Source organism: Vanellus vanellus, assembly GCF_965231255.1.
Source record: "Vanellus vanellus genome assembly, chromosome: 5".
In the NCBI taxonomy this organism is placed as follows: Eukaryota; Metazoa; Chordata; class Aves; order Charadriiformes; family Charadriidae; genus Vanellus; species Vanellus vanellus.
The window spans coordinates 66974105-66999203 of NC_138910.1; the positions used below are offsets into that span (position 1 = coordinate 66974105).

General features: G+C 38.4%; 1 protein-coding gene across 1 annotated transcript in view; it reads right to left on the bottom strand.

Moving 5' to 3' along the window:
• Window positions 1-25099, bottom strand: part of ADGRL2 (adhesion G protein-coupled receptor L2) — a 161837-nt gene that overhangs the window by 20336 nt on the left and 116402 nt on the right. Inside the window, exons 5-16 of the mRNA XM_082483169.1 lie at window positions 24273-25073; window positions 16191-16487; window positions 15545-15648; window positions 14517-14702; window positions 13409-13447; window positions 10304-10487; window positions 8223-8345; window positions 7743-7948; window positions 6454-6627; window positions 5181-5390; window positions 3962-4182; window positions 2631-2697 (exon numbers count right to left, since the gene is read on the bottom strand). Of these exons, the coding sequence (XP_082339295.1) occupies window positions 2631-2697; window positions 3962-4182; window positions 5181-5390; window positions 6454-6627; window positions 7743-7948; window positions 8223-8345; window positions 10304-10487; window positions 13409-13447; window positions 14517-14702; window positions 15545-15648; window positions 16191-16487; window positions 24273-25073 (2612 nt within the window). The remainder of the gene's footprint in view (window positions 1-2630; window positions 2698-3961; window positions 4183-5180; window positions 5391-6453; window positions 6628-7742; window positions 7949-8222; window positions 8346-10303; window positions 10488-13408; window positions 13448-14516; window positions 14703-15544; window positions 15649-16190; window positions 16488-24272; window positions 25074-25099) is intronic.

Here is a 25099-nt window from a genome sequence, read left to right on the forward strand (position 1 = left end):
ACCCTGGTGCCCAAAGGCATGACAGGCTATGGAAATAGTGAAGTTGAAAGTTCCTCGGAAGACGTACTGAGGAACTTCATTACTTCCCCCCTATACTTCCTATCCTCATTTTGTGCAAGCCTGTATACAGACGCAAGGGCAAATGCTTATAAATGCGGGCAAAAAATTGTAAATTAAAGTAGCAAGCAATATTGTCAAAAAAGTTTATGTGCATTGACAGTACTGTTAAACTGAGAATCAGAAAAGTGATTTGATTAACATGTTAAAAAGCCTACCAAGGTGAAATTCTCACATGCTACTGATACTAAGCAAGCTACACTACAAATAAGGCTCTTCTTCGGTTACATATTATTTTTCAGCCATTATACTTCTCACACTTCTTCCTCCAGTCTCTCTTGCTTTCTCAGTTGGGACGATTAGAGGGCAAAGCAATTGCTAGAGAAGAATTACTCCCAGGAACTGTGCTGTGATTGCTACCTGCTGTTTCATATTTTTGAAGTTGGGAGTACTACTCCCAAAGGCCTTTTGCGTCTCAGCCTAAATGATTTGCTGGAGGATAATAATGTCATGGCCAGTAAATAATAGTGAACTATGTCTGTACATGGTCAATATGATTAAATGTCCTTCACCTCTATTCTCACTCTGACCTGGTTATGAGGAAGTGAAAAAGCCGTCAGCAATGCCCAAAGCTTCCCATGTGAAATGTTATTTTAAAGCAAGGGAGAGAAATGGAGGTGACTTAGCAAAATACTCCCAGTAACAATAAAATAAAAAGCTAGACACAAAAAGCAAAATTATCACCACACGATCAGATTAAGGTAACTGAACTATTGTGGCGTGGAACTTAGAACAATTTCCTAGTAATGATTACAGCAACTGCAAGAAACAACTTTGTGTTGAGAAATAGTGTCTACCGTATTGAAAATACTAACCATATCTTTCAATTATAATTTTAGGTTTAATTAAAAAAGAATCCCTGTCATCCTGAGACTTGATTTAATTTAAATGTATTTAGAATAAACTCTGTACAAGTATTATGGTTTATACTTAAATCTTTTAAACACTACAGTTTTGCTAATGCAACCTATACCCACATGAGTTTTGGCATCTATGTCTATTTCTTTGAAAATATGCCAGCGAACTCAAACAACTTCTACACCACACACTTTCTTTTCTTAAGTGACTGCTCAACGATTGAAATAGTATTTGATATAAACAGAGAGTAAACCCAACCTAAATATACATAAGCTTATTTCAGTATTGAAGATCCAGGAAGGAATAAAGTGCCTACAAAAGACTGGCCAGGTACATTTTTTATAGAAAGTTCCATAATCAAAGCATCAGTTTATTTTTACATGGAGAATTAGTGTAAACTATAAGCTACAAAAAGGGTTGGTAGAGTACATCTAGCATATAGATCTATAAAAGTCAGAAATTTCAAAATTATGCCTGATGCACTTTCAGCAGTTTCAGGCTGAAAAAATAATTATGACAAAATACAATTCCTGAATTTGGAAAGTCAAGGGAATCGAAATCCTGTTAACATTTCACAACTTTACGACTGTATAAAGGGAGGAGAACTGATAACTGTTTAGACTGTCAAAAGCGTGAAAACAAATTAATTCATTCTTCCAAACCATCAGCAGTTACGAGAAAAGCTCTCTATGTATATAGGCTATGTCCCCAGCACCAGCCTTCTCGAACATTTCCCAAGCACAGCCGGGCTTTAAAGGTACTGAACTAGCAGAGAAAAACAAGGCGTGCCCAAACGCACATCTTGCATCTACTTCCCTTCCAAATTCCTATGCTGTGCAATGTTGGTATTATTGGCCCGAAGTAACAGGGAGATGGTTTTGCCCTGGGTTGACAGACGACTATGCGCTTTTTACCTGAAAGTGCTCAGAGAATGGATAATTGATGTATGAACGCAACATTCAATCTGAAATGGACAATGGGGCACACAGCTGTGGGTGTAGGGATGGGTGTGCACGCACACAATGACTTTACTCAACTGACTGCAAAAATGTGTCAACGCTTCCTACTGGTTACATAATACTCTATTATTTATACTAAAACAGATGAACGTGTATGCCTGACATACATTACATGTAGCATAAATACACACAGAAGTAGTCATGGAAAAATATGCATATGCATATGCAAATACACATACAAATACTGTGTAAATGTAATGAAATATAAGATTTACTTAATTATCCAATGCTTTAGAACACTCTTTTGAGATAATTATGTTGGATAATTAGCAGTTAAATTCTGGAACGTGTACAATAGTGACTCAATTGAAAGCAATAATAATGGTTCCTTTAAAAAAACCCCTGTGTTTAGTACTTCATTGATTTTTCATATGACTACACATGTCAATACGACCTTCAGAGTTCAAGCCATTAGGAAAAAATGGCTATGCCACCACAGCTTTGACAATTAATCACTCGGTCAGTACTCTTTAAAGATTTCTAAACATTTATATAACCATTGGTCACATTACAAATTGTTTATAAGCATTTTCATGAAATGTCTTGTGAATAAGGATGGTATTGACTGATGTTATTCAATCTTTCTAACCTTGCTGTGAGGCAACCTAAAAGGAAAAGAAAAAACAAAGTTCTTACCAGAATAATAAAGGTAACAGGTCCAATGAAACTCCAGATAAAATAGTTATCTACATGGAGCCAGCAACTATCACGGAAAAAAGAGAATGAAAAGTGAACAATTGCATTAGCACCTCGGTCCATTAAATGGAAAGTGCAAAAAAACTTCTTAAGCTAACATTTTGTCAGTAAACAATTATAAACACTGCACAGTACCAGTCCATGGACAATTCTTCCTAACCTGAAACTCCTCTGCTAAGTCCTGTTTAATAACACTATTTAACTTGAAAACACATCATCAAGAATAGCTCACATATAAGAAGAAACAAAACCAGTCAAAAGGTTTGGTCACAGGTGCTATCACGGACTAATGAATCTAACATCAGTAAATATTTTTCACAGATTTTCCACGTAATCTTCAAAATCTGCTTTTAACTTTGTATCATAGGCAAAGTGCTTACTCCTGAGGAATACGAGACAGAAAGTGTTCAGATGCCATGTTTTGCTGAAAAGCAATATGGTATAAATAAAATGCCCCAACTGGGAGCTGAACAGTAGAGAAAGAATACATATGATACCAGACTAAATGACATGTAAACCTATTAGGGCCGACTTCACTTAGCGATTCGTTTCTCATACAGCCCAGTTCCCTGCTGAATTGCTCTTATTTGTCTTTCATCAGTAGCAAAATCAAGCAGCTTCCTTGTAGTCAACAGTATCTTCCCATTCTGTAACTAATTTCATCAAAGGACAAAGTAAACACTATCGGAAGGCAAATTCATGCCTCTGGCAACTCAAATCCTCCGAAATGTTTTCTGTCTACCTTCTGTCACTTTCTATATGTATCTGTATTTTTGTAAATAAAAGGCAGTGGCTAATTTTAATCCTGCTCTACCCGCCTGATAAAATATTATCAAAGTGAAACATACGGGTTGGAATATTGTACTGTCATAATTCAGGACGAGAGTTAGCCAGAGGGGCAGCTGGAACAAAGAGATCTAATGAAGCATTAGCTTAAAACTGGGCGGTTAGGCCTGTCAGATACTTTAAGTTGAGAATTTTTACTTAATATACATTTGAGGCCAAAAAGTTATTTACTTTTTCAATTTGTTTCAGGTCAATCTTTTGTGTTAAAAGAAAGACCGTAATTTAGAATCGGTCTCTCTAGAGTACAAATCCTCTGAACCTAGAGAATTACAAAAGACTTGATTGTAATTTGTGCACAGCATTGCCATTCTCTTACCAATAAAGCTTTCAGATGGTATTTTAGTCTGTCAGGGACCCTCTGACAGCTAATAGGCTTTAAAAAATTATTCACTTGAAAAACACTCAGGTCACTTGCAATTACTTACGCTTTCTCTGTTCCGTAGCTCTTATAGTCAATAGCTGCTGAGACACCAACTACTGTAGCAGGGAAGAGGTAGCCAGCAACGTAATAGTACTTCTTCCTAGAATATTCACTTTCAAATACTTCTACTAACATTAGATAAAGCTGCACTCCTTCTAGACACATCCAGGCAAAGGCTGCCAGGAAGAAAAAGTGTAAGAGACCTGCAAATATTGGACATGCAATCTGCAAAGAAAAAGAAAGGTGAAAATATAAACCACAAATTCTTCACATCATTGCACCTCTAATTAAATAGCGTGTAACAGAACAGCATATACTTCTATCAGATATCTTTCACAAATACGAGAGCATTTTCCCTACCTGAAAACATACACTGAACGTTTTCAAATACTAATGTGTTCTCAGTAGCGGCAGAAAGTATGAATGAAAATAAGGAAATTGTGCCCTCGCCCCCAGTCTTCAGTTATAGAGTGGACTTTTCAATTTTATAAGCAACTCTTTAACTTTGAAACCGATATAGTTTTAGGGCTTATAGTTTAGAAAATCTGAGACATGAACAGTTGGTTCTAGATGCATAATGTAATACTGCTTATTTACAATCATGAAGCAGCCATCATACCATTTTTATCTGCTGTAATTTGGAAGTTTCTGCTGTTGCAACAGAAATCAATCTGAATTCTCTCCCCTTTGGCTGAATTCTGGATGAAACTCTACAGAATTACTAAATTTCAACCCAATGAATCGCATCTGAATGACAGAATTAATTTCACCGATACTGTCAAAGAACTTGCATGAGTGTGCAGTGTAAAAAATAAGTAAATACATAAATAAGGCTCTGTACTAATAAATATACACGAAAAAGTAATCAATAGCTGTTGAGACATAGGAATATATGGAGAGAACATATATATGTTCCTAGTATGTCAACATTTAATTTCATCCCCTCTTTCAAAAGTTTAAGCCACCTGCTTCGTTAATAGCTGATGTTTCTCAACTGAAAATGAAACGCAGCACTGTAAGTGGGAAATTAAAGCCACAGTGATATTTTTGATGGATGTAAATACTATTTATGAACATGTCTATTTCGTTTTCACATTGAGCTTTTATTTCAGCCTTGCTGTGTCAGAATGCTGAAAGCTTGGCAGCGTTGTCATGTTTTAATTCAAATCCGTTTCAAACAGTCATTTCAGAGAACAAGATCGGTACGCACAGAGAAAACTTACCTTGTACTCTGTCTTATCGATGCCTATTAGGAAAATGAACTCAGCAATGAATAGGTTGATACAAAGGTTCTTGTGAATAGTGTTACGATCACTTTGCAGGCCACGGAAAAAACAGAATGTGAAGATGCAGATGGCCAGGCAAACAAGAGAGATGACAATTCCCACCCAGGTGATGACAGTGAGGAGCAATTCGTGCACTCCATCTTTGTACTAGAAATAACCAAGAATGGAGAAAATTAATATGACTCTTTATGAGTATAAACAGAAACCTATTTTCACAGGTAGCATCCAGAAAAGTTACTTGTTCATTACATGAGATGGGCAAAATGTACTCAGTAATTTCTCAGTCTCGGGTCAGCTTCCAAGAAGAGCAAGATTAGGGTAAGTACAAGATGAGCAGGTCTGAGAGAAAAATGTGACTATTTTAGCCGATCAGGTAGCGTTTTTACTTTTCTTATGACTCGCTGTAAACTTGTCAGTCAAGAAGTAGAGAAACGTAACATTTTGAAAGTGCCGCTAGGCTCTGATGCAAACAAAGAGGGGAGCTTTCCCTGGGTCCTCCCATAAGTGTACATGTTCCTTCCTACAGACCTGCAACTCCACAGCGGAGAAGAAAGCAACAATTTACACACCAGTTAGGGCAAAATGCAGAGTATGTTACGTGTGTAATTCCATCTCTAATCTCATGTTTAGCTAAAGAAGGCTCCTGGCTTCACTTGCGACAGAATCACTTTCGTCATCTTGGTTATCTTTTCAGCGAGCTTTCCAAATATAACGGGTTTATGAAAAATCACACATCCTTGCAAATATTGCATGCTCCGGGCCCCCTGGCATCCAGTAAGTGCTTTAATTAGGCAACAAAATTTCAAGGTATGAAGAGGCATTTAAACAAGCAGTACGGAAGCTCCTTGACCTTCCTGCTCTAAGGAGAGCTGGCACTTGTGCTTCCAGGGCACAGTCTGCACAGCTGCCCCTACAGAAACTCTCCAGCTGTACTGAGGGGAAGTCAGCAGAACGGTTCTAAGGTTGGACAGTAACTTTAAAATATGACTTGGAGAAAACTCTTGTCCTTCCTTGTTTTTCTTTCCTGTTATTTTCCTTGTAACTTTATGGGCGAGGAAGAAAAGTGCTACAGAAGCAAATTGCTTTGGAAAGAGTGGGTAGAAGCTATAAATACTCCAGGAGCTTCAGCAATTTTGGATGTTGCTAAAAATTTAAAGCTCAATCTTTAAAAGTTTGTTCCCTGCCGATGGCTAGAAACATCATTACCTACCACAATTTCCCGATGAGCCATAAGAATCGCAAAGTTGGTTAGGTGACTGCAAGCACACGTTGTATGAGTTTTATTTGTGTCAACCAGTTTGCAGCCTTGAGTTGACCAGTATCCCATCATAGTCCTCTCTGAGTAGTTCCAGAAGGAACAATTTGCATTGAAATAATTGTCAGGCTGGCAGATAAAAGGATAACATAAAATGAGGATTTTACACACTAAGATGGCAATAACAATTGTTTAATATGTGTAAAGGGTAATTTAGATTAAACTTTGCATGTTTCGGACAATAAAGTTTTTCATCAGCAAAATTGTGGACTATGTAATACAAGGAAGACACCTAGTTTAAAAGGGACTTTATAGTCCGAAACACTCTAAAGTGTAGTCTCAATTACTGTAGACCCAATTTTAAACAATTACAATTTCCATCTTACGATTTTATGCACTGATGGTACATTATAGCCATTTTTGCTTGCTGCAAAATTAGGACTGTGAATTTATTCTGAAGATATTTTTCCTGTAATTGGGAATTTGAAAATATGATCTTTTTCCTTTGATTCTCACCTTCGCTCAGACCAAAGTCATATGAGCAGACATCAGGAAAAAGCTCATTCTTCAATGCCTATCTATTTTGATGAAAAACAATCAAAATAGATTTATAAAAAGAGGTAAAATGAGAGGAAAATACAACCATATTTCCTCTATCACGGTAGTGATTATTTACTTTCACCATGTGAGACGTGAAAACAGAAAGGATCAAACTAACCAGCAAAGAAACACATCAAATAAATTACCGTGAAGAAAATATACACAAATCTAAAGTATAACATATACACAAATTTAAAGTGTAACAAACCAAGATATAACACTTTATTCTTCACTGAATAAATGCATTTAAACAACTAAATAAATGCATTTACGCGTCCAGAACTTGGTCCAAAATTAATGTAAAAAGTTAAAGTGTCATTTAAAATTGCTACATCCGACCATCAAGAATCTTAAGTGTTATTTTCTACCCTGCTACTAAGGTAAGAGTTAATTTTCAGTTAGAAACAAATTAGTCATTTACATTTTCATGTTGATTACTGAATTAGCTTTCATTAAGAATACACTTAAGTTCTAATAATCACTGAACCAGGCTCATTTAATTTTATGTTCATAGACTTAACTAAGCTTGTGTCTCTGACCTAGTCCAACATTTAAAATTCAAATGGAAAAAGGTTATTTTTCTGCATTGCTTTTCTCTCTTGCTGATTTTATGACCTTCCCATTAATTCATTAGCATAACTCACATCAATGTGTTCCAGCGTAAAATGCACAGGATCAGTCAGGTACACCCGGCTAGACTCCTTGTTGATAGAGGCTGCAATGACGTGGGAGTTGACTGCGATCGTGCTATTCCGCCCAGCAAAGTCGCTGCCCAGCTTTATGGTTGCGTTTTCAGTACTGAGAAAACGCCCCAAACTTTTGTAAATGATGAAAACCAGTTTTGCTAATCCTACAAGAAAAAAATAAAAATCCCATCATCATGCCATAGAGGTCTACAGAAAGACAGAGCAACCTGTACTCTAACGAACTGGCAATAAAGCATCAGTAATCAGAGAGGCATTTTCAGGCGATGGATTTCAAGAAAAATGCCCTGGTACCCACTGTCTTTGAGAAAAAGCCACAGAGCAGTTTTGTCGTGTTTTGTTTTGATATTTTAACTAGGGGAGGTAATGTAGGTTTTATAAAAGTTAATGGAATTTCAGTGCTCCGTGCCCAAGACTCACCGTTCCTGCTGTTCTGTTTCACGGTGCTTGCAGAGAGCTGAATCGAGTTGCCTCCTTTACTGCCCTGAGGAAATTTCAAGTCCTGCACCTGGCCCTCAGTAATGAGCACTGCAACATCCAAAACTAAGCAGAGCAGAGATTTAAAAAACAAGCAAAAAAAAAAAAAAAAAAAAAAGGTAAGAAAGGTGAATGCAGAGAGTCTCTTGGCCAGATTGCAATATGCCAGATGAGAGTATTCCCCCCCTCCCCCATTTAGTTTTCTCACACTGCTGTCCTCATTTGCCACTGAAAGACAGATCTGTACTGCAGGTTTCAAGCACACAGTTATACTGCACGTTTCAAGCACACAGAGTTACTTTCTTTAACTAAACCTAGTGCACAGTACTAAAATGACAGCACTTTAATAGTGATAACATGACATCAAAATTTGTTTTAATTTGTGCCCCCAAAACATCCACTTAAATATAGCACACACACATTGCAGAGAAATGTTAATTTTGGAGCTCCTAATGTCTATGCAGCATCCTTTGCTAACAAATTTAGAACTTTAAGTATTGATTTAGATCTAAAGAGTTTTTAAAACAGTCAGCAAATGAACACCTAAGTATACTTACGCTGTGTATTTAGCTAAACCAGTATTCATAACAAAAAAAAAAGTCTATTTTTTTTCCTAAATCTAATTCTGCATAAAGGCTTATAGGAAACCATTTTATTTGTTCTGCTAAAAAATATTTACATTGAAAACTGAGATGCCACTCAGCCTTACGTAAGTTTTAATTTTGTAACACATCGTATATTGGGAAGCTTCCATGGGAATACCATCAAAGGCTGGCTCCCCTTAGTTATGTAAAATCATATAGGTCAGACTGGTCAATTTGTTGACAAATATCTGCATTATATTAAACTGGTTTAAATATAGGTCTAAACTAGAGATGGACAAAAGGTATGAAATTAGGGAATGATTTCTCTTTAAGCCACACATACGTAGGTGCGCTAGGACTTCAGGCTGGCAAAGCATCAGTAATGTGTTACTAACTATGACTTGAAGACAGCTTATCACAAGCAGTGATATTCAGACAGTCTACTGAGCTCCATGGAACTGCTTGTGTACATCCTGAGAGAGATCTTCTGTGATTCTACCCACATTCCTTCAGAAACAACTGGTGCAATTACTTTGATTGGGGACACCTTTCCCCGTCCTTTCCCACTATCTTCCTACTCAAATTAAAAACTAGGAGGAATCATCTTCTACGGTTACAAACATGCAGACATTAAAAGATGAAAAGTCTCATTTCTGCAGTCTAATCCAAGTCTCCGTCTCGGTACCCCTCAAATTAGCAGACTTTCACCTTCCTTGTACCTCACTGAGACTAGATTCATCTCTGTAATAAGATGAAGGAATTATTTTATGCATAGCAATGATTTTTGCTTTAACACATCCCGTGTACCAATATTGGCACATCTCTAATACCAAACCCCTTCACTTCTCAGTCAATGCTTAAATTCCAAATTATGCTCCAACTATCTTCAGCTATTTTGCAGTCTCTGGAGCATAGCTATTCTGCATTATGGGAGATGTAGTTCACTGAACACACTTTTACCTGAAGGCAGTCATGTTTAATATAAACATTTGGCCTATGTTCTGAGTGGCTAAAATATTTAACTGGCAGAGTACGTTGCAAAAAAGTAATTTAAATTCATTAGGAACAGATTATATATAACAGGAAAGCATTTCTGCAGCTCTACAGAAAGCAGTTAACTCAAAAAATCCATAGTCTGCCATTTAAGCACTCCCCATACCCATACCTTCTGCTAATGATTTTTCAGTGGTAAATCAACTTTGCAACATCAACTACTTTCCATTTTACATTGTATTAATGACACTAAAGAAGAATGCCAATTTTGAAGAACTAAACAAGAAAAGCGTGTCTCCCCCGCTTGGGAGCATTTACCTTTCCACCAAATGTTAGGCAGCTCAGCTTACAAAGAGTTTGTGGCTATCTAGAATAATTTTTCCCGATTTTGTGTAAAGCAACACACACACAGCACTTTAAATTATCCTTGAAAAAAAATTCACTTACCGATATTTTCTGTGGGCATTGAGACTCTAGTTGGTTCTAAAAGATTATCAGCCAAGACAAAAGCCCCTTCTTCTAACGTATCGAGTAGCATTGTGGCTGCATGGGCTTGTTCTGAAGAATTCATGTCCTTCCAGGACTCCAAAGCTTCAGGCCTGAGCAGGTTGTCCACTGTATCCACAATTGCCTGCATTCATTAGAACACTACCATTAGGTCTGATTGCCTTGGGCAGCTGGGGAAAATTTCCAACGTTATCTGGTGACAATTATAATACTTAACTGTCAGAATGATTTACTGTGATTTAATGGCACTAGAAAACTATTTTCAACATAAAAATATTTTCCATCCTCTCCCTGGATTGGCATTAATAGAAGTGCAGTTAGCCACTAGCATTGTGTGGTCTCTAAGTGGTAAACATGCAGATTTGACTCGTCTTGTGTCACGTATAAAGACAGTCTTATTAATGTGCTGAAAAAATGTAAAAATAAATGCCAGAAGTTCTCCCTGAAGCTTTCATCTTAAAGTTAATGTCAAAACGTATAACTTCTATTTAAAAATACTAACGCCAAAACTGGCATTCTGCAGTTTAGGCTAAAACGACAATAATACTTTTCTGGAAACTTAGCCCAACTCACACAGCCATAGCACTATAAACTACTTGTCTATGACAAACTGCCTTCTTTATTACAGGAGGCATGGAATGAAGCTGACTCAGTGGATATAAATTAGCCCGAGCCACTCTCACTCCCCCTCCTGTTCCTGTACCTGTTCCTAGATACTTAAAAAGATTACTAACTCCCATTCCTGCACAAAGGTCAGTTAAAAAAGGAAATCAATAGAGCAAACAAGATGTCCACTGACCGTCCCTGTTATCAGTGAAGGCAAGACTGTAAAACTGAATAAAGCTGCCATTTTAAAAAGTCTTTCTTGTAACAACTCTATCATCATGTTTTAAGGTTCATTAGGCTGCATATAAAGTAACAGTAAATAAGGAAGAAAAAGAATTCAGTGACATGATTACATTATTTTTACAAAATAATCCAATCAATCACAGTAATCAGTTAATCAATTGAAGGCAGGCTCTTACATTAATGCATAATGTAGCTGTGCATTGAGTATGCTGTGCATTGAGTACGCCATGCATTGCTGAAACACCCTGTTTACTCTGTCCCATTTACCTAGTCATAATGTGTCATTAAGGATATATATAATTTGTTTGATCAATTTAAAAGCACTGGGAATGGAAACAGAACGCATTGTACAAACAGAAAGATGTCGGTCTGGAATACTATATTGTGCAAATAAACGAATAGGAAAAGTTGGTCAAGGCTATTGTCAAAGCAAGATTAATTAGCCTAATCCATTTTAATATCCTCTTTCTGTCTGCATTGTGAGCCACCACGACCTTCCTGGCAGGTGGAAGATACTTCGAAGTGGCATTAAAGCCTTTTTTCTTTCTCTAATGGGAGACAGAATAGTCAAAATGCTTGCACTGATATTGCTGCAGCCATTAACTAGAGTGGAACAGAAATTGGTCTGCAGAGGCCAGATTCATTAGTCACCAAGAAATACAGATCGGAGCCTCTAATCTGAGGTACAAATGAATCCTCTGTCACAAAGTGGGAACTTGCTTCATTTGCATAGTGTAAGTCAGCTTTTGATTTGTAATTTCAAGAGGTTTATTAGTCTTATCTAAGCAGAGAAGCCCATTTGAGACCTACAGAAAATGACACCAGTCGGAAATTAAGCTTGTGCTGCGGTTTCTTGTGTATCTCCATATAGCGCTGGCGGAATGCCTTTGTTAACACAAAACGCTTTTTATTTATTATGGGATAATCTAACTCTGCATTTTTCTTGTGGAAAATGATCACCTGCCCAGTAATAACTCTGAGGTGTTCTCTCCTCTCAGAGAGAGGTGAGCGGGTGGTGGAAGACCACACGGCCCCTGTAATGCAGCTGTCGGAGCAACCCCATTACTGCTCTTCTCGTGTTCATGTTTACTATTGAAAATGAAGCATGAAAACTCAGTCTACTCAAACCATACCTGCTGGATTTCCCTTTAGTATTAAAAATATTTTCTAATAAAAAACTATTACAATTATTATTATTTGAGAAGTGAATTACTTTCCAGATCTTTGTCTCTTTTTGTCAGATTTTTGCATAACCGGACAACTCCCATCCCCTTCCTGGGCTGAAGGATAAAAGACAGAAGCGCCCTGTACAGAGAAATGTCTCTTCAGTAAGAGACTGAATTGCTTTATTATGTTGCAAAGTATTTCAAAGTTCTTTTCAAAAATCATTCTTACATTTTATCTCAGAGGGTACAAGTAAAAATCAGAATTTCAAAAGAAACTTTGAAAAAATGTGCAATAAAATTTTTCAGAGCCAGACACAATCTGCTCTAGGACTTTTTTTCTCTTCTTCACAGGCGCGAGGTGGCATTAGTGGCATTGTATTGCAGAGCAGGAGCCGGCCACTACGGACAACCGTTCTACAGCAGATGAAGGAAACTGAAAATTGGGTAACAATGTGTTACATGCCTTCCATATAGCCTGGTTAATGGGACACGTGGCACACATTTTACCAGTAAAGTTTGAGAAATGTTTGTCTTTACATTTTATCCTGAAGTCACTGAATCTGGCCTTTGTAACAACTCTTATAACTGTAAGAAAGAGTGATTTTACTAGGTATAACAATACACAAAGAACAAAGCAGGCTATATAATGTACATTTTTCATGCAAGCAAATTAACTCCAAGCAGTCTTTGATATAAATTACTACCAAGCTGAAGTAATTTCTTGTAAGTTGCCAGCTTTTTCCTCTACCCAAAGTTGCATTATGAGAGACATGTTACTTCCAATTCAGGTAATAACCATTTCTGCTCTTTTAGTTTTGAACAAGTTGAGGTAAAAGAAGTATAAACTTTGATCTTTAATTTTTTTTTTTCTGAGTGTTATACCTGTGCAAAGCCAACATTTGTACAGCTGATATGGGGCACAATACACATTTATCAAAGACTGAAATACATAGGATCATGCAGCAAGATGATAAAGCGTGGCAGGTTGCTGAAGCAGGGAGAAAGCAGGGTGACAGCACAGGAGAGATACCTTAAGGTAAGCCCTGCATGTCTTCTCTCGTTTTTGGAGCTTTTTAGTAAGAAAAAAGAAAATCAGAAGTTAGACACATTCTGGAAAGCTTTAGAAATATAAAAAAAAAATAGTCTGGTGTTTCAAATCCCGAATTTGAACTATTGCCTGGACATTAATCTAATGTCTGTCCAGCAATGACTATAAAAAAAAAATCACACAGGAAATGTTTTTCCCCAACCTTTATACAGGTGCCCAGATATCTCTGTCCCAACGATGGGATTTGTGTGAAAAGGTTAAAGAAGAAAATCCCTTTGTGGGCACTTGATCTGTCTCTGGGAAAACTCTTTTAAGGGCTCTAGGGATTGTAAATAAAACTACTGCCAAAATACCAGGAGTGCATGGAGCTCTTTCTCTAAAGGAGGCTGAAAAACTGTTTTGTTTGTAGCTTGTTGACTAAGCTGACACAAGGAAGAGGCCGAGAAATACAGCATTTCCTCTGAGAAAAAGAGGAATGGTAATAATGCTTGTGATTTGTATTTTAACCAGAAGGACATACATTTTCTCTGAAATGCTTCTCTGAACATCATTCCGGAGAACACGCTTATTCGTGTTTTAGATATGTGTATTAAGGCATTTTCATAAAGACCAATTATAAGTGATGTTGGCGGCTTTAAAATGCTAAGAAAGTGCTACTATTCTGCAGGAAGTCAGATTAAAATAAAACCCGGCACCTATGCAGAATCCCACTGATTTTATTACATGTTCAGGGTTAAAAGGTTCACTGGATAAACACGCTGATTTGTTACAGAATTTCTGAGAGCTAATGCCCATTTCCCTCACACTAGCTACAACGCATTCCAGATTTTAATAAGGGACACAGCTATATATTTCAGGACCAGCCAGCTATTGTGAATTACATCTTATTCCCTAAAGAAGGTAATTGCAACTTTCCGCTGTGTATTTACTGCTGTTTTCTCTTACATGTTTATTCCAGAACTATAAGCACGCAGGAACAAAGTATAGATTAATATTTCTGAAAGAAAAAAAAAAAAAAAACAAAAAACCAAAACCAAAACCACAAGGGCAATGGTTATCCCAGCAGGAGAAGGTGACGGGAGGTGTGTACCTTGTTATAACTCCTTCCAGCAGAGTCTTTTTCACTGGGCCGCAGTTCCTGCAGCTGAGCATCCAAAATGTCCACGAGCTGCTCCATCAGCCTCACTGATGAACTAACATCGCCAGCGAAGACCGGTCCTTTGGTGTGTTTAGCCAGTTCATTGGCCAGACTAGCAGCATTTTCTCCACTTCTGATCTGAAATGACAATTTATATTATCTCAGCAGGGTCCCTTGTTCTGCTTGCGGCTCCTAATTCCAATTCCCCGTGTACCTTTGTTGTGGTGAAATAACCATTTGCACATACATTGAAATCTGCAACTAATTGAGACCAATAACGTTCTCTTTATCTCAGAAGATTAAAGGTTCTTAGATCCGTGACACACAAAAGCAGTTCTTAACAGCCATCAAAACCAGAAATCAGACTGGGACTTCTGGGCTAGATCTTCTATTCATCCTTACTTTTATTTTACTGCCATTATCAGAGAGTAAGAAATCTATTTGTTCATACTAGTGCTTGAGGCATTTGAAAGTCAAGTAGCCTGGTACTGACAACAAATTATCCAGTTTTCATAAACTTAGTAAATCTCAGTAGGGAGGGAAAACACAGAAAGTGGCTCTGCGCTCTAATCATACTGTTATTAATGCACTCAGACAAAAATCTATTTATTACAGTATAATTTTTCCTGAACCAAAAAACCTTGCTGTATACCGCAGTTTTTTGCTGCGTGATTTGTAATATTTGGTTTATTAAGCAAACACAGCTTTTGTTTTTTGAACACCAGCAAAACTACTTTGCTTTAAATAGCAATGAAAACACATAATCATAGATTCAATACAGGAATTTAGAGGGAGAGCGTACCAAAACACACTTACGAACCTAACTGGTGGCCAATGCTTTGCACACAAAGTACACATAACTCCTTCTACTTTGAATGAACATAGAGTAATAAAGACGGCTTCAATAAACTGAATTATTAATGCTCAGAGTTAAAATCCTTAATCACTAGCGTACAGCAGATTAAAAGGTTTCAACCAACCTTCTGAGCCAGCTGATTTACCCAGTGTGAGGTGCAGTTGCTAAGATCAGGGCCTCTGGGGTTCCACGTTCCCGTTAAGACCACGCAGAGATATGAGGCAGTTCCTACAACAGATGTAGAAAACTACAGTGAAATGGAAACCATTTTTCCGCGTGCATTCAGGAAATCGGCTACACTGTGCTCCTAAGCAATGTTAAATTCTGAATGCTGCTAATGGCAGTAGTTGACAATAATTGACAAAAACGTAAGGAAATAATGTAGATTACAAACAGCAATAAAAAAAGTCAGTGAAAAGTACCAGACGCTTTCTGCAAACAAACAAAAAGCCCTTGATTTTTCCTGGAGCTCATCCAGAGGGGAGCTCACAATGAGAAAGGCAGCTGTAAGCATATTTCACAACAGTCCTCAAGCAAAGCCCTAAAATTTGACCTCTCAAAAGCGTATGCACAAGGTAATTCTGCAGCTACGCTCAAATGCCGTTTGTAGATTAAAACTTGACCACTGCCCGTAGATACTGCATTCTCCGAGTAACAAAAAATCGTGTAACAGACAGCTTGAGATTAAAAAAAAAAATTCACCATGAGAGAGCAGCACATCGCTTTTGAAATGTCTGCTTGAAATCAAGATATATTTTTAAAGGCAATACCTCGTGTTCCTTTGGGACAAGGGCGTTCAACCATCATTCCTCTTTGTGTCTGAGGCCAGCTAATCCCCCTGGCCTCAGTCGGTTCACAGAATCTCTCTGGCAAAGGGAAAAAACTTGTCACAGGAGGAATTTTGGTTGTGGAAACGGGTGGTGGCGGCTTGGGTCCTCTGCTTCCTTCCTTTGTTCCTCCAGCTAACGTTGTGCTTATGGGACCTTTCTGTGATGTAGTGCTAGTGGTCGACGCTGTGGTTTTGTACAGCTCTGCTGAAGAAGTTATTGTCACTGCTGTGGTAGGCACTGCATAGAGAAAATCAGAGGAATAATAAAGTAAATGAATTCAGAATTATAAAAAGAAAAAATTCTTGAAATGTTATTTATGTAGTTTTTCTCTGGTATCTCCTTTCCTTTATCTTAATATTAGTCTTTTTTTATTGCTATTCTGGGTGCCTAAGATATAACTTGGACTGACTTTTTTTTTTACTCCCAGCTCATACCAGTATGATGTTTCAGCACATTCTCCAAATAATCTCTTCCGTAATAAAAATTGATAGTTACATTTCTAAAGGCTGAAAGGCAGTACTAGTGAGTTATCAGTACAAAACAAACACGCTCAAAGCAATTAAAGATTACTTAATGACTTTTGCAGAAGGAATAACTCAATAGGCAGAATCATTTGAATTAGCATGCCGTAAACAATGCAGTCCAGCTTTAACAACAAAGGCAGTGGACTGTAACTAACGAGACCATTTTTAAAAAAAAACAGACCCCAAAACTTCCAAGTCACCCACTGCACACCTTCCAGGAAAATAATTACGATAACATCTTCCTACCCGGCAGTCATTCTGCTTGAGAGCGCTGCCGCACGCCCGATTAGCTCCAAACAGAAGCAGCGCCTAGCGTGTACGTGGTGTTCCCATGTTTGAACATTTCGGGCCTCAACATCCTTTTTTGATAAAACAGGTACGAAGACACAAGTCGTTCAAGCCAGCGGCAGGAACCTAGTTCGATCTTTTATGAAACACTAGGATCGGCTTAGGCCAAATCACTTCTGCCGGGGACCGGGAGCCGCTCACTCCGCTGACCCGTGTCGGGACGGCACTGCTGGAGCTGCCGCGGTACGGCCCGAGCCACGCCACGTTGGGAGGCTTTGGAGGGATCGCACCAGGTAGCGCTAGTGGAGAGAACAGTCCGGAATTCCTGTTTATCGCCTTCAAATGTATACTGAGCAATGGCTGAAACAATGCACGTGAACAATGTAAACACTTATCATTAATTATTTCCAAATCTTTGTTAGCGTTCACAGTGCTTTATAGGCACAGGAAAGCACAGATCCTTGTGCTGAGAAAAATAAGCTCATAGGCAAGTGTTTTTTAAATCTTAACTGATACAGAAATAAATGAAACTCATTTTAGGGTTAACTTTGGCTTTTTTCTTTCTTTGTTTTTTCTTCTGCTAGGCCCTTGAACTCTGACTTACTGGACAACGTATCTTCTCTAAACTAAATCATAAGCAAAAAAGAAAAGAAGAGCTGCCTCACTTTCTTTCAGCAGAAGCCTTTTAAGTCAGCGTTTTGAATAAGATTAACTTTCAGTAGTCTGGCAGATAATTATTTCAAAATCCTTTTTCAATTATATTTCAGTTATAGTATATTAGGAGTCGCAAATATGAATTTATCTTTTAATTTTCATGTGAATTTACAGTGGAGTTTTTGAACATCACGATCTCTTTTTAAAGACTAAATGCGAAGATGTGCTTTTCAGCCCTCTCCTGCTCACAAGTGCGAAACTTCTTCAGAGTCTGTCTTCTCTTCAGTCTCGTTCTTGGCTGCTTGAATACGGTCTGTGTAATTGCGCTGAACTCGTGGCGCAGCCAGCTACTATGAAACCTATTGAAATCCCCGGATCTGTTCTGCAAGTGCTTGCCTGACATCTTGCGAAACTGCTGTAATTTTCTTTTGATTACAATGCATCCAGCCTTCTAGTGCTTTCCCAATTAACATTTGTCAAAAGCATTTGCAATCACACGCAGAAGTGTCAGGCAGCGCCTGCTGAATCAGGTCCTGGGGAACGGGGAACTGGGGGGGATGGAGAGTGATGCAGGGGACAACCAATTATTACTATCCATCCCCTAACACATTGTGCTAATTAGTACATATTTAATCACTGAAATGTGTATTAGCATTATTGCAATTACTACTCAAAACCTATAATGTTTAGGATAGCTTCGTCTCGGGAGCAAAATATCACTCTAAGAATTCATAACAACTCTCTGAAGTTCAGTAGTGAGGTAACAGTTTTCAGAACATATTTTGTGCTGCACCCTGAGCTAAAATATCCTGCTGTCGTTATGCAACTTTAGGTAGAACAATTTTCATGCTAGCCATTAAAATCAATTTCAAAGCATATCACCTATGATTCAAAAATGACCTGCATAGCTTACCAGTAGCACATACTTTAGAAATATATTTATAATCTCACGTTTTAGGAGAAAGAATTCAAACCACCTCTCTCACAAAACTGAAAAAAATACAGACCATTTCTAAGAGATTTTCTCTTGAATTCAATTTATAAAACAGGAGAAGTCAGTACGTTTAAGAAGGTACCAGGAAACTTCAGACAGTGCTGGAAGCCTGGGCAAGAAGGCGGCTGAAAAAATAAGAAACAACCGAACAAATCACTTTACAGAACACATCTAGCTTTTAGAAGGCAGATCATTTTGTTTTTAATGACCTGTTGGGGAACTTAATCTGCAAGGCCATTCTCCCCAGCTGCAAGAAGACACATGATAGCTGCCACCACCTGATGCGTCTCGTTCTGAAAGCTGAGGGCGATGGCATCTGCTGGCTGCCAGGCACTGCCTTGCAGAGAGCTCTACCGATATAAGATAATGGCAGTGATGACTGATACACCGCAACTAAGAAGAAGAACAAACTCCATGTCGAGGTTATTAACCTATTGTTCCAAGCAGCAGGGGTGAGCCTGTACAAGGCTGAAGATACATACTTTTTGTCCAACGCCAAAAAAGCCACTTTTACGAGAGTGCGAGATTCCTATTTTGGACTTTTTAACTAGGCTTGACATGCCGAAGAGAAAACCAAAACCTCTCCTGTCTTCTTCCTTTTTTTTAAGAATAGGTGTGTCTCATCATCAGCTGAAGCAAGTCTTTGTAAAATTAAAACAAAAAATAAGAAAAGAGCAATAGGAAGTCAAGCCAAAGATGCTTGTTGAGGGCAATTAATTTACATTTGTTTCATGCAGATCCTAACAGCTGATTTAAACAGTTATGCATAGTATCTGTTTCTAAAAATGAAGACACCACTGGAGTAAAACTTAACACCTGTTTAACAGTGTGATGTCTATAAAAAACATAACACAATTGCCTAGGACAGCAGGGGAATAGTAACTGTGTTTCCCCAACTGACAGTGAAGAGTAGGTTTAGAGAAGGCACACAAGCTCTCTAGCATGCTTTGCCAACAGGTTTCTATTCTAAGCAGGCATAAAATACTTTTAAAAATAAATAAACCAAGCCAAACCAAAAAAATCTCTATCCAAAATACAACTCATACCTTAGATTTAAAATTGTGTTGGAACGCCCAGATGAAAATACTAATGGTTCTATTTTCATCTCTGCACCCAGGTAATTTTAGAAATCAGCTGCATGGATTTTTCAGTTAAACGTGTTTTTTATAGGTCAGATATTTCAATGCATTCGGACATGTGAAAATCTACGTAGCTGCCTTCATTTTCAGAAGGTGTCATACACTGAGCTGCTGTGCAAAGCAACAGAGATCAGAAACCTGTGCAAATCCAGATTTCCCTGCCTTCTGCTTATTACTGCTATGTGTCTGTTTTCATGCTTCAGTGAATAGCAGGGAAGTCACTACGACTTACCTAATTACCTATAGGTTCCAGCTATTATGCTGGCCAGTACTCTATTGACCCTGCCAAATCGCGTTTAGTTGAAAGCGAAATGTTTACACAGCCATTTATAAATTTATATCCTGAAAATGATAATAAATATGCCACGAAATTAGCAAAATACCTATGATCCGGAAACGTGCTATCTGGTCCCCATTATGTTGTCTTTACTTGTACAACCACTCTTTCATCAACCTGTAGTGTATCAGATTCGATATTATAGTAAAGATCTAATTTACTTAACAATTTGCTGCATGACTTCATTGTAGATTCTTGGTGTTATAAAGATTTAGTTGCACTAGTTTCCTATTATTTCAAGCCCTTGGTGCTAGTACTCTCCAAATTTCTGTTCTGTCCGCATTCACAACATCCATATTTTCCTGCAGTGATCCAATAAAACTTAATGATGGGTATCATGGTAGAAAAGGGGAGACAACTTCAGTTTGAACAGTTTGCACAGTTAGCGCAAACTGGGATGAGCGTACATGAAATCTCTCCCTAACACACTAACACAGAACAAAAGGATTTATCTTCTTTTTGTTACCAAGGAAACCTTACACTGTAACGCTCATACTCACTTTTTAGGGGGAAAACTTCCTTCATTCTTCCTGATCTTTTAACTTAAAATTCCTTTTAAAATTCCTATTTCAGCCAGGATTCGTTTGGTCTCTTGGATACCTCCTTCAGAGAGAACGTAACAGGACATATCCACTAAATTTACCAAGGATATAAGAACTCTGCTTTTTGCAGGGCCTGATGTATTTTATTTTATTTTTAAATTAAGGTTTTGATTTTCAGATGTAGTTTTTACACTTATCCTTAGAAAATGTGCTATTCTGCGATATCCGAATCCTACTTGTCAGCTGTAGCTCTGAAAGCCATTTCTGCATCTATGTACTACAATTCCCATGAGAGGAGAGAAGAAAAAACAACACATGAAGAATGAGGTTAAGGGGGTAGTTCTAAGGGCAGCAGACCCAATTGCCAGGGTGAAACGGTAGCCTGGCTGCAGCATCCGCAATTTTAGAAATCTGAACGGTTCTCCTGAAGATCGAGAAAATTAGGATATAGGCAAAACGCAACACAGTTGCAAGAGGAGAAACTGTCGTAGGTTTGCAGCAAGGGCAAGGTCAACATTAGGTTAATTATAGTGGTATTTCCGAGGTTTCAATAGGCAGATTTGAAAATGAAACAACTCAGAGAAAAAAGGCAGGTCTGGGGTCATGGATGAGTCCAGGATTTTGGACCTGGGAGCAAGTGTAAACTCTCAACCTCAAAAGTGTGACTCAAATGTGACAAACTCATCTTTCATGTAGGAAGACAGACTGTTGTTTTTGAAGCACTCGGTAGTTGGAAGTTATGGTGTAGACGAGAACTGATAGCCAAGACAAATAGATGAGGGGAAAAAAAAAAAAGAACCAGTGTGTGTCTATGTATCATTATTGCTCCCACAGCAACAGAAGGAACACAGATTGCTGAGTTTCCCACAATGGCCCCAAGTTAACCATTGGAACAGAAAAGGCCACAACTTCCAATTTTGAGGCACTGACCTTGTGACACCATTAAATACTTGATATTAAAGTACCATTACAAAAAAGACAGTAAAAGAAGTTTCTTGTGTTAGGTGACTTAAAGAATGTTATCCTAACACCTATGTCTTCAAGTAGATGATTAAGAAATACAAGTCAACCACAAAAAAAAAAAAAAAACAAACCAACAAATAAAGCAGATCAAAAGAAACACAAAGATGCACTTCATCAAATGTGCTGAAAATCTGGTCTAATTTCATATGAAATAAAAAAAAAAATCAAAGGTGTATTACACATATAGATCCTTTAACTGTGTAACAATAGAAGGATTGATCTTCAATTTATACGACTTTATGCTGAAACAAAGAGGAACTGAGAATATAATACAAATAAATTATAGAGCTAGAAACTGTACAGAATCTCTTCTTGGTTTTATAGCAGTACATCTCAAGGACAATCACATTAGATGTTTTTTCCTTTAATTTAGTAGTCTTTAACTACAGGCAATCGGCTTAGGCAAAAGAGGAAATGAACTGAAACAGATTCTTAGATGTGCGATGTACAGATCCACACAAAACTAAAATATTGGGTACTGGCTTTGTATAAGGAAAAATATCATTTGTGAATATACCCATCATATATTCAAATAAATCTAGTATCTTTCTATGGTTTCTATATTCAAAAACGGCCATAATCAAATATATTTACTGATGTCATAATGCATTTAAATCCCAAACTCATAAATCACTCAAAAAGTATTCCTTCTCTGTCTTCACGGGTGGATGGGCAAAGAGCTCAGACGAGAGGCAAGCACCCTGCAGTGTGCCCTGGACCTCTTCTCGTCTGGGTCTGTTTGGAATAAACTGTTTCTCCCCGTGCCTTGCATGCCAGCAAGGGACTCGGGAACATGAAGGGGTGCTGGTGGATGCCCAAATCTCTTTCTGATATTAGGATGGGATGTGACCAGTACATGTACTATAACTTAGGATCTTGGAATCCCTCTCATACTAAAAACATTATGAAATGTCTTCCAGGAGACCTTTGGTGGTTTATTAAAGCAAAGGACGGATTCTACAAAGCCTTTTCTTCTCTTGCTGCTCTTCCTTAACACTTTTCCCTCAATGCAATGATTTAAAGATTAGCTTTTGCCACATTCATGGCAGCTGCCTGAACTGCGAAAGCTACTTCGAGCCTGCACCTCCATTTTCTCCTCTGACTATTAAAGCTTCGGAGAATTTAAAATGCATCTTCATCTCAGTTAAACCGAATGAAAAGTGACATGCATGAGAATATATGAAACTGAAAGCTATAATTTTTTTCTAATTACATAGGTGGGTATGTCTCTGCTAAAAGCAGCCCCAAAGCCCCCCTGAGGAACAGATTAGCTTGACGTACAGAGAGCAAAGCTTCCCAGGATGGCTGCTGTCGCGGCCAGAGCTCAGTCCCCAAACACCTCGGAACCTGCCTGAGCCTGGCTATGCGTTGCCAGGGAGGTCTGCAGGAGACAGATTGGATAGATCTTCACTTGGGTCTGGAGATCCCTAATGTATTGGTTCTGAACTGCTTTGTTCTGCTGCGTCTTACCTACTTTTGTACCTAGGAATAAGCTATACGTACGTTGATATCGTTGTGTGCACACTATATTGTTTGCACTGCTGTGCATGAATCAGCTTCGCTGAAGCAGGGTAACGACTTTTCACGTGGAGAAGCCATTATTACTACTTTTTGGAAGTAGAAAAAGCGGCTGCTAAACATGCGTACCAGTTAGATGAGAGAAGTGAAGTATTACCTTCCTCGCTAAAGCAGCTTATCAACATTCTGTTCCTTGCAGCATGCATCTTCTACCACGGAGCATTTCTCTTGGTATTTACTCTCCCCTGCAGATGTTAATATGTGGCTGTGCCTGTTCATGCCATTTTTAGGGATTACCGAGACCTAAAGACCTCCATTTTTCTTTCCTCTTTTGGCAGTTAGTGTCTTTCCTTTTAGGTAGTTGTTCTAACTTCAAGTGAGCTGAACTGCAATTGTAATGGACTTACTGAGAAACCTGCTAAAAAGAGGTCAGATAATCTCGTCTAACCCGGCATTAGAAACTGTGAAAATAGGGCTGCGGAAAAAATATTTATGCTTGGTATTGCACATTAACCCCATACATCTCCTCTGGGACCCCCCAGCACACATCACTCTCCACTGCTGGCGCCAAGAAGCTAAAAGGTCTGCACGTATGTTGTAATCAATTCAGAAGTCAGGTAACACCGAACGGACGGGAACCCGGTTCTGGCTCAGCATGAATGAACTCGAACTACTTTCACTATAAAAGTCAAACAGACTGATGGTATAAAGTAAATAAATAATCCCCCAACTCATTCTCAAACACAGAAAAGCTAAACACTTGTATAAAAAAAAAGAAAAAGAAGAAAAGTACAAGCCTATAAACCAAAGTAATTCTCTCTTTCACCAGTGCTGCAGATTTGCCTTGCACCAGTGTAACGCTGTACTGCTCAGGACAGCGCAGGCAACCAGCCTCTCATTGCCCTTCTGCCAAGAGCCAAGTCTTAAGAGCAAAGACAACGTAACGTAAGTGTCTGAATGGAAGTACAAAGAGATTAAAAATGAGAAAAAACCAAATTCTTACCTTGGGCAGGATCAGGTGGGCCAAACTCCAAAGAGTATCGCAGAATGAAGTTGTTATTCCACACGTACAGCTGGTTGTCTCTGGGGTTGTAATCCACTGCGGCGATGTACTGGTACTGGTTGGGGAAGGGAACGTCCACGTGCTCGCCTCTGCTTAACCTGGTGTTGTAGATGTAATCGATGGCGTTCCTGCCAGTCTCGCTCTCATTGTCCTGATATACCGACCGCACTACATACAGGACACCACATATCATGAAAGCATTGGATGCTGCCCGTTTGTCATACGTCGTTTCCCAGGTAGCTTCAAAACGCAGGGTGTAGGGGTTCAGCTGGCTAATTACTATCATCCCATTGTTTTGCTCCGTAGCATAGATTACCCACAAGCCATTTTCATCAACTGCCAAGTCAATGTCAGTCTTTCCTCCCCATCGGTATGGAGAGGTGTCATGGTAATTAGCATAATTGATTATGGCCTCTCCACTCTTAATTCTAGTCCTCAGGTCGAATTTTACTATATTCCTAGTTCTTTCCTTGTTAAAAAAGACAGCGCCATCATACACTACAAATCCAGTACCATCCACTCGATTTGGGAGTTTATATGTCGTCTGCTGGCGTCCGTTTTGGAAGTCCTCTAAAGAAGCATATTCTATCAAAGTATCGGTGCGATACGGAGTCCATGGCATGAAGTATATTTTATCTGCAGCCTGGAGAGGATCTTTGCACCAAGCACCTGCTTTTTGTTCAGCTTCATATAAATACGGTGAGTCCACAATTGCTTTCAACGTCCCCGGGCAAACAAAAACTAACAGTCACAGAGAGAAGTAAGAC